At 35.8% G+C, this 10,667-nt stretch overlaps 1 protein-coding gene across 1 annotated transcript in view; it reads right to left on the bottom strand.

The window, feature by feature from the left end:
• Nucleotides 1-362: 362 nt before the first annotated feature.
• The window catches only part of LOC136030178 (uncharacterized), a 32,603-nt gene continuing 22,298 nt past the window's right edge, over nt 363-10,667 (bottom strand). Inside the window, exons 5-6 of the mRNA XM_065708922.1 lie at nt 4,867-5,026; nt 363-609 (exon numbers count right to left, since the gene is read on the bottom strand). Of these exons, the coding sequence (XP_065564994.1) occupies nt 514-609; nt 4,867-5,026 (256 nt within the window). The 3' untranslated portion in view covers nt 363-513. The remainder of the gene's footprint in view (nt 610-4,866; nt 5,027-10,667) is intronic.

The raw sequence follows: 10,667 nt of genomic DNA, 5'->3' as shown, positions 1-10,667 counted from the left end.
TGAAATGTTGTTTGTTTTTGTGAGTTTTTTCTTGTTTATTGTTTCCATTTTTATTTTATTTTTCTGTATTGTTGTACTCCCCTAAGTGTATTTTATGTATGTAGAGAGGGTTTAAATAAATTATTATTATTATACATGTGTGAGGTGACGTTATAAAATTAGAAAAAATGCAAATATTAGTTAAAAAAAACTAGTAGACACAAAATATTTGTGGTCTCTAACCTTTCTTTTGCGAAATCAAATCTAACTAGCTTCAAAAAGTTAAATATTCACATTTTTAAAGTCAGATTTCGCTTTTACTTTATGATAAGAAAGAAGAAGAGCACAAAAACCTTCGCGATTCAAACTTTATCCCTCATGCCTTAAAAAACTCATCATTTTAATGAAAAGCTTCACTAGCTAATAACATTGCAATCACTTACATATAGATACAAAATATTCACTGTCTTTAGTGTCTCTTTTTGCTTCCTGTTTTATGCCAAAAACTGGAAAAACCAAAACAAAAACAAGAAATCAAATCCTTTCCAATCCTGCGGATATTCTGGTTTCAGCAATATCAATTAATTCTGGGATAATAGTTTCAAACACATTGTAGCTCATCATCTTGACCTGAAATTAAATTCAAGATCCATTTAATGAAAATAGTTATCGTAGTTACGTCTAATGCAACAGCGAATTTGAGCTATTTTTTATAACAAATTTCAGCACTAAAGACAATTAATCCAACTAGCGAAAAAATGAAAAAATAAATTACTGTCCCGACTCGTCCAACAGGGACTACTGTTTATCTGGTGTTATCTTTTAGTGCTTCAGCTTGAGTTTCGAAATCAATGCTAACTTTAAATATGCAAGAAAAAATTAGAAAGGCTGTCCGTTCAATAGTACGGCTGCGTGGTATCTGTCGTCATGATATTTTTGGTTCTCTTTTTAATGCAGTTGCCCTCTCACATCTTCATTATCCTGTCTTTCTTTTTCAAGATTTTAAAATCTGAGGTTTTTCTTCAATTTGGGTTTGTTATTTTAAATATTGAAAATTTTATTTGGTTTTCAAATTTGTTTTTAGCAGGACTTAATTAGTTTTAAAGTGTAAAATCATAGAGCCGTTACGATTATTTAGGATTAAGACATATTTTTTTTCGTAAGTCTGAAATATTTTCTTTATACACAACTTTCTCACCTTTTCCAGAAGTTAAATAATGTTTGATATTTTTTTTTATATGTTTCATTTAAATACGTTATTGTAAATCAATCCTAGCAAATTAGCTACTGTAAATCAGTGTAGAATATTGTAAACTAATAGCTATTGCAATCAACGCTTTGTTTTATTTGTTGAAGCATTGTTTACTTTTATTTGCAATTTCATTTATGTATTTTACAAATACCACGATTTTGTGGAAAATAAATAAATAAATTACTGTAACGATGCGCAGAGCGCACTTCTTCTTGTGCCGTGTGTAATAGTGACTGCAGTGGCGGGGGCAGTAGGAAACGATACTTAGCACTGAAAAGCAGAGGGTGCACAAATTTGCATATAAACTGGTTCCTGCGTTTCAGTCGCTACGGTGGTACTAGGGCAGATACATAAGTGATAAAGTTGTTTCCAAATGCGATTTTTAAGAATCGTTTTTGCAGTGTTTCTAGTTCATCGTCTAGTTCAACGCACATTCAAGCAGAGGGCATGCATAGCTGTATATGCCAGCAGCAATGGCTTTACAAGCATATTTTTCACACCTTTAAAGCATTTTAGAGAAAATTCTTGCAGACATAAATTAGTATTCATTTTTCGCGGGCCACTGGTAACAAAGAAGGGGAAAAAGGTGTTTAGACCCTGATGAACATTGTCGTACAAAGGCTGATTAAGAAGCTTATTTCTATATCCTTCTATGTGACCTTTTCTATATCCTGCTTCCGTATATGTGGAAAGTGCCCAGACTTTGTAATCTCGTTAAAAAGGACAGATAAGGGCTTTGGCAATGAATCACTGAAGGCAATAATAAGAGGAGAAGGGATGCCCAGAGGGCAAATAACTCTTTCTTAATTTGTCAATTCTTTTTTGATTTCCCAAGGGAAAATACATAATAAAGAACGGGGAAGATCATCATTTTGTAACTACTACTACTACTGTTAACAACTTAAAGCAGCACCAAGCCACCTGAGGCCAACACAGCTACGCAAGCTCCTCCTCCATCCCAATCTATTCAAAGCCTCCCTCTTTACACCCTCCCAGGAATTATATCACGATCGAGTAGATTTATGACTTCTTTTTTATATTACATAAAAAAACTAGTTTTTTAACTGAAAGTAAGGAGCGACATTAAAACTTAAAACGAACAGAAATTACTCCGTATATGAAATGGGTTGTCCCCTCTGCAATCCCTCGCTCTTTACGCTAAAGCTTTCAATTGTTTTAAAAATCAGAATTGTGGCAAAGAGTCAAACTTTAGCGTAAAGAGCGAGGGATTGCCGAGGGGACAACCCATTTCATATACGGAGTAATTTCTGTTCGTTTTAAGTTTTAATGTTGCTCCTTACTTTTAGTTAAAAAACTAGTTTTTTTATGTAGTTTCTGAACGTTTTTGAATTAATGCATGTGTGATTTTGGCTCTCCACACATAAATTATTAAAATGAAATTTGCATTTTAATTCATTTTTTGGCTAAATGGCTTTCTCTTAGTTTTGATCAGACGATTTTGAGAAATAAGGGATGGGGAAGGAGGCCTAGTTGCCATGCAATTTTTCGGTTACATAAAAAGGCAACTATAAATTTTAATTTTTCACGAATTTTTTTATTAGTAAAAAATATACGTAACTTAAGAATTAACTTGCGTAACAAACTTTTATATTCTTTAATTTTTATTATGTATATGAGGGGGTTTGTACCCTCGTTAATACCTCGTTCTTTACACTAAATCGTAAGTTTTGTCCCAATTCTTTAAGAATGACCCCTGAATCAGAAAGGCCGTAGAATAAATAGTTGAAATTACTAAAAATACTATAGCATAAAGAGCGAGGTATTTATCTCCTTCTAAATACCTCGCTCTTTATGCTAAAGTATTTTTAGAACCCCTCATATGCGTAATAATCTCTGTTTGTTTTAAGTTTCAATGCTACTCTTTACTTTCAATGGAAAACTTTTCCATGTTTATTTTATAGTAATTTTAGAAAATCCTGCGCCCTTTTCATTGAATTTCTGTTCCCCCATGATATGTTTCTCCAAGGAAAGATCCTCCCGCATAGCCCCCTCCCCTCAACCCCACCCCTAAAACAAAAAAAAAGCCCCTGAAAACGACTGTACACTTCCCAATAACCATTATTATATGTAAACACTTGTCGAAGTTTGTAACTTGCAGCCCCTCCCCCAGGGACTGTGGGGGAGTAAGTCATTCCCAAAGACATAGTTATTATGGTTTTTGAATATGCAGAACAAAATGGCTATCTCAAAATTTTGATCTGTTGATTTTGGAGAAAAAATGAGCGTGGGAGGGGGCCTAGGTGCCCTCCAATTTTTTTGATCACTTAAAAAGGGCACTAGAACTTTTCATTTCCGTTAGAATGAGCCCTCTTGCGACATTCTAGGACCACTTGGTCGATACGATGACCCCTGAAAAAAAACAAAAAAAAACAAAAAAAAAAAACAAATAAACACGCACCCGTGATTTGTCTTCTGGCAAAAAATACGAAATCCCACATTTTTTTAGATTAGACCTTGAAATTTTTTCTATAGGGTTCTCTGATACGCTGAATGTGATTTTCGTTAAGATCCTATGACTTTTAGGGGGTGCTTCCCCCTATTTCCCAAAATAAGGCAAATTCAATAAGGCAAATAAGGCAAGATTCTTTTGATATATCTTTTAGCATCGAAGCTCCGTTTTTTAGAGTTTCGTTTACTATTGAGCCGGGTCGCTCCTTACTACAGTTCGTTACCACGAACTGTTTGATTTTTATAGTTTACTAGCTTTATCCAACCAACCATTTCTGAAAAGCTTTAATTTATTCCTGATTATCGTCTATATGGGTTGATTGATATAGGGCTTTCCGCTGGATCACTTTCTAAATCTGTCTTTCTGGGAAAGAATTAAATATATATCATTTCACTTTTTGTGAAAGGAGCAATTTTTCGTTAAAATTTTGTAAATGATAAATTTCAGGTTTAGTTGGTACCCCTGCTCTTTGAAAGTTTCAATTGGATTTACTACTCAAACATTCTATTTTGTATCCAGGGCAAAAATAGTGCCTTTCGATACCCTACAATTCCAAGTCCCACAGAGGCTCATGGTGCAAAAACTTGCATGTGGACTGAAGCCCCCCCTCCCAAATAAATATTACCTGAAAGTTTCAACAAGACCTCTCGCCAGCCGTTCCCAGTTTGCTGATAATGTATTTCGAAAGCTTGGGCTCATAGTGGAAAATTTTTGTTGTGCTTTAAAATTTCTAACCCCAACTCCTCCCATGTCAATCCACCAATTAAAAATTTGACATTTATTTGAAATCGACCTCCTTAGTCGGTCCTGAGGTATCACACCCACACTAATTTGATAACATTGACACACATAGTGCGTTTCGATTTATTACGGTACTTCACCGTGAAAAGGTGAAAATCTGAAATTTCGTATTATCCCAGAAAGAAGTTTTGGACAGGTTCTCCTTCAACAATAAATGAATCATGTACTAAAAACTTGGACACTTATCTAATGGCTCTTTTTCAAATTTTATTTTGAGGCTCCGTAAGAGTACTAAGAAAATCTTGAAGAGGAGACAAAAAAAGGCCACATTTGTACAAGAGGTTTTATTATTCTAAGGCGGTAATAACCAGGAGTTTAAATAATAAAAGTAATAGATGTTATCACAAGAAATATTAAGTGTTACCTTTCCTTCCTCATCAACACAAAAATCAGAACTTTTGATAGCCTTTACTTGCCAAACTTCAAGGTTTAAATGTAATGTGCACTTAACATGAGCGTAAATTCTTTCATAGAATTCTGATTCCTCGTCAAAATGATCTGTCGACACGGATTTATCAGATATTCTGAAATGAAAAACGACAGAAATTGAAACCTTCTTAATAAGTATAATGAACTGAGACTTACTTTGCGCTGTATTGGAAAATACAGAAGTAGCAACATTTGCTTAGTTCACACACTTGGTTTAGCCTATTTTCAAACAGTCTGAAGCTGACTTGTGGAGAAGATTATAAGAAAATCAGGCTTTTAAAAAGAATTAGCTTAGACTTAGATCTTTCCACGCCAGGTGGTACATAAGGCAAGAAAGATGACTTCCCACAATAGTCTCCAGAGTGCTGCACACCAAAGATTTTTCAAACAAAATCAAAATAGCAAACATCTTCCTCAAGGCATCGTGCGTGTGTTATTTTATGTTCTGCATATCTTTTAATACCGAGAGGAGAACCTATCACTAGGCGTCATGAGATTCATGGGCTTAATTTGTCCAGACATATGAACGAAATAAGGCAATCGACTGCTTGACCGTTTTCGGGCAGGCAGCTTAGTTTTTTCATGAATAGAGGCGTTGGTGAACTCATTAGCCCAGGGGAGACCAAGGATGTACGTAAGGACTTTGTTTTTAAGCCCCTTGATTTATATGCCATTAAGAAGACGTTACAACTGAAGAGTCGAAACTTGAGTTTCTCATAACATTCTGTATTTCCCCATAAGCTCCTTAGTTCATCGAAGTCACTTCCTGCGCATGAAATACGTGTGGCAACTTCACGCCCACATCTACCGTAAGATTTGACAAGAAAATAAACGTACTTGAACCCTTCAAACTCTTCGAGGACATGTACCTCTAATTTTGAATGGCAGTAGAAGCAAGCATGTTAGTATAAATTTTCCCCTCAAAAATCAAGAAACAAAGAACAGAGTAGAAAATAAAAAAAGGAATACAACAACGAAGGACAAATATTGACGTTGTTAAGTTTTTTTTTGTGTGTGTGCGTGATGATTTACACGCTAGCTTTTTTTTCACTGTGTCTGAAACATTACTGATGTTCTGGTGCAGCTCCTCTCTTAAACGTGCATATTGTCATCAAAATAAGAGTCATAAAGACTACAGCTATGTTGGATCTGGATTCCATCCGTAACATTGCACTTTAAAAGACTAGATAGCTTCAGAGGACAGCAAAAAATTGAACCAAATACATCCTTGACGAACCTCAGACACTTACGTGAATTATTTTTAAGACTACAGCCGTCAGACAGCCGCAGAACAATATAGTTCTAGCTCGCCACAATGAAACAGTGAATGTTGTCGAGGAAACAAAATACAACAAATTTGTACTAATATTTCCACCTCTACGCTAAACCAAATGCCCTCAAAAGACATTGAAAACAGTATTAGTCATGTCTGCCACTCACCCTATCTTTCAATGAAAACTACGAAAGTCAATATCAAAGCAGCTCAAGATACACCCTGCCAGAAATCACGCTGCTTTTCTTTTACAACTGAAGAATAAGGTCATTGTTAAGCCTTTAAATTTCTGTCAATCAAAAGATCTAGCAGAAAGAGTTTACCGAATCTCAAAAGACTACAGTCATATTACTAAAGTCACCAGAGACCCAACCACACATGCAACATCTCAGAGCATTCCCTGCTGTCAGGAACAATCTTAGTGGTTTTCCTCAATATTTGAAGTTAGGAGAATATAAAATAAAATTCAACAGCTAAATACACTTTGAATCACCAAAACATAACATTGACCAAAATCCATTCAATGCAATTAAAGATTGGCAGCAAATATAATTCTTTAATACAGGGTTTTCAAACGAGGATGCGTGTATCCATGGAGAAGCGAAGAATAGATCTGTACGAATTATTTTTAAATGAATTTTCAAAGCGTGAATGGTCACTGAATAAAGAAATACTGCTAAAGAACTATATACAGAAGATACAAAATTGAAAGGGATGTGAAATTAGATAAAGATCTGAACTCCTGACTCTGTATCAAATACCATCTGTCAAAACATTTCACACTGGATAGAACGCAAAACGGCTGCAGTATACTATTTCAAATCTGACTTCCAAAGAATACCATTGATATCCTGCTTATGATGATGAAATAGGGGCTTATCATAAAAAAAAACACAGTGCCAGGGCTATTGATGGGGAAAGGGGTCCAACAATTGGGATAGTGGATTGTTTTTTTTTACCACTTCATTGTAAAATAGCACAAAACTTTTAGGTAATTTGTCAAAGTTGGGAGGATTGGGATATCTGCGCTATGACGGTGAAGCACTGTAATTTCCCATTATATTATTTGCACTAGACAAAAATTCTGAAAATTACAAAATGTGGATTTTATGCTTTTCAAATACCGACAAGCTGAAGAGTTAGACACTCAATAAAACTAAGTACTTAAATTTTCACTGAAATATAGTCATTATACATTTTCAAATCCTAAAAAAAAACTTTATTGATACATCTGTTGACTCACTTAACAAAATGGGTTACCCACAAACAAAAAAAAATCTCCATAATGAAGGACTTAACATTACAACTTACTTTCAAGTTGAGTCCAGAGACATATTAGAATGTTTTGAGCGCCCCACTCCCCACCCCCGGAAAAAAAAACAAAAGACATTTCAATATAACACAGAAAAAAAAAATATCTCAGGATCTTGGCTTAGAGACACCCATAAAAACAACTCTACATGCAGTATTTATGCCGTGTTTTTTTTTCTATGGGCACTGTCAGCAACTGACATTGATCGTAATACTCTCAAAATAGCAATTAAAGATCAATCTATCAAAGAGGCAGTTCGTATTCCATAAAGAAGTCACGTATATTGTCCTGGAATAAATTGTTCATGAAAACTTAAAGCTCTGTTTCAGTCGATCAGGACTCCATTTCGAAGTCAATGCTCCTATATCAATATGTAAAACATAAGCTTAAAAAATATATTCGTTTATGAAAACAATCCACCGAAAATCAATTTCTTAAAATTGAACCACTTAAGCAAATGCTCAATTAGGCTACAAAAAGTATGAGCTGTTATTTTTTTCATAGTTTTGAATAAATTGTAAATTTTCCAAGGGCCACAGTTTAGAATATATCAAACCAAAAACAAAACCAATTTAATAGAGGAGGGAATACCCAAAGTAAAAATCCTAATCGTCATGGCCTTAGCCAGCTTCAAGCGGACACACTAGTGAAGATTTCTCCTCCCACCGGGCTGGTCTAAACTGCTGCTCCAGCCATCTCTCTAGAGCCAATGTCTGTTTTATGGAGTTAATCAATCAGTTAGTGGTAACGAACTGGAAGTAAGGAGCGACTCGGCACCAATAGTAACCGAAACTAAAAACAAAGAAAAAAAACAATAACAAAAAACAGAATATTGACATCAATATTGATATTATCAATATCAGATACATCAAAAGAATTTACTTTTTATGTTGATTCCAAATATTTATTATTCACTAAGTTTAGTGTTACCCATCAAAAGCTACGAGCCCCAGAAAAATCACAAGATTTTCAAAAAAGGAGGGAAACACACCCAAAAGTCAAGGCATCTTAACGAAAATTGCATGCTCAAGCTACCATCAGCAAAACTGCAGAATTTTTTTTTTTGCCAGAAGAAATATCCTGGATGCATGTTCATTCTTTTTTCCAGGGTGATCGTGTCGAACCGATGGTCCAAGGACAACGCGAGAGGGCGAATTCGAGCGGAAATTAAAAGTTCCACTGCCCTTTATAAGTGACCAAAAAGATTGGAGGCAAATCTACCTCTCCCACGCCCCTCTTTCCTCAAAGTCGTCCGACCAAAATTCTGAGCCATTTTATTCAGCATAGTTGAAAGATCTGATAACTATGCCTTTGAGGATAACATGACTCCCCCCAGTCCCTAGGCAAAGGTCTGTAAGTTATGAAATTTGCCAATTGTTTACGTACAGTATTTCCAAAGCATAAACATATTTTTCGGAAGGAGGATTTTCCGATGGGCGTGGGTTTTCACAGGGAGAATATTATGTGGAGATGGAAGTTTCTAGGGATAAACTTTCCAGAGAAAATTTTACACTGGGAGGATTTGACAGAATTCCTATACGAAATTGTTTCTATATCTTACTTTCTTTATGCCGACTCAATGTTGCACGTATACATGTTCTGGAGGAATGTACGGGGAAATTTTCAGCATGTTTGGGATTGTCTGAGGAATTTTTCAGTGAAGGGGGATTTTCCACGGGATGGGTTCTCTTTGGGAGAATTTTCTGCAGGCAAAATTCTCCACGGTGGAATTTACCACGGAAGGAAATTCCCACTGAGGGGGGGGTTTCTGGGAAACATTTTTCGCATAAGGGGGCATTTCTGGAGTGATTGGAAAAACGATTAGGAACTGAAGTGTTTTTCAAATGAAAGTATGCCAAGGACAATATTTTAGGAGGAATTGTCCACAAGAAATTTTTCGGGGGAAGGGGGGTGATAACTTCCCACAGAGGATTTTTCCTGAGGGGAGGGACATTTTCATGGAGGGAGAGCCATATTTGCCGGCATTATTTGAAAAACAATCAGAAATCAAATAAATGAAAAACGTTTTTTCAACAGAAAGTACGGAGCAACATAAAAACCCAGAACGGACGGAAATTATTCGATGTATGAGAGGAGGTGCCCTCCTCCTCAATACCTTGCTCTTGACGCCAAAGTTTGACTGTTTGTTCCAATTCTTTAAGAACGGCTCATAAAACACAAAACACAGGCCCTAAAAAATTTCAGCGTAAAGAGCAAGGTTTTTCGACTGAAAAGAGGGGGGGGGGGCAACCCACTTATGCAATAATTTCAATTCGTTTTGAGTTTTAATGTTGCTCCTTAATTTCAGAAAAAAAACTTGTATTTTTATTTAATTTGTAAAAAGAATGACTCACATATGAATACTAGATAAGTGTAAGTATCCAACGAGTACATCAAATGCTAACTACTTAACTATTAGTATAAAATTTTATCTGAGCATCGAAAAATATGATGTAAATACGAACAAATTGCATCCATATAATAATGGCGGTCATAATGCAAAATAGATCTAGGAGAGAAAGATGGCATGAGCTCTAGCAAAATTCTAAGAATCTATAGATTAGTTTAAAAGGAAAATCAGAGGCTTAATGCCAGTCGGGATTTAAATTAAAGCTCTGAGACACGAGGTCCTTCTAAATATCAAAATTCATTAAGATCCGAGCACCCACTCGTAAGTTAAAAACACTTCATTTTTTCTAATTTTTCCTCACCCTTCAGCCCTCCCAGATAGTCGAATCGGGGAAACGACTTTATCAGGTTAATTTGTGCAGTTCCCTGACACGCCTACAAATTTTCATCGTCCTAGAATGTCCAGAAGCACCGAACTCGCCAAATCACTGGACCCCCTAACTCCCCCAAAGGGAGTGGATCCAGTCTGGTTACGTCAATCACGTATCTACGACGTTTGCTTATTCTACCCACCAAGTTTCATCCCGATCTCTCCACTCTAAACGTTTCCAGAGATTTCCGGATTCCCCCTCCAACTCCCCTCCCCCAATGTCACCAGATCTGGTCGAGATTTAAAATAAGAGCTCTGAGACAGGAGTCTCATATCAAAAGTATCTAAATATCGAATTTTAAAATATCTCACGAACGGTCATTCGTTCTTAAGTTAAAAATACCTCAATTTTCCAACTTTTCCGAATCAACA

This window comes from Artemia franciscana, chromosome 8 (genome assembly GCF_032884065.1).
Source record: "Artemia franciscana chromosome 8, ASM3288406v1, whole genome shotgun sequence".
Lineage (NCBI taxonomy): Eukaryota > Metazoa > Arthropoda > Branchiopoda > Anostraca > Artemiidae > Artemia > Artemia franciscana.
This window is presented reverse-complemented; position numbering and strand designations above follow the sequence as displayed.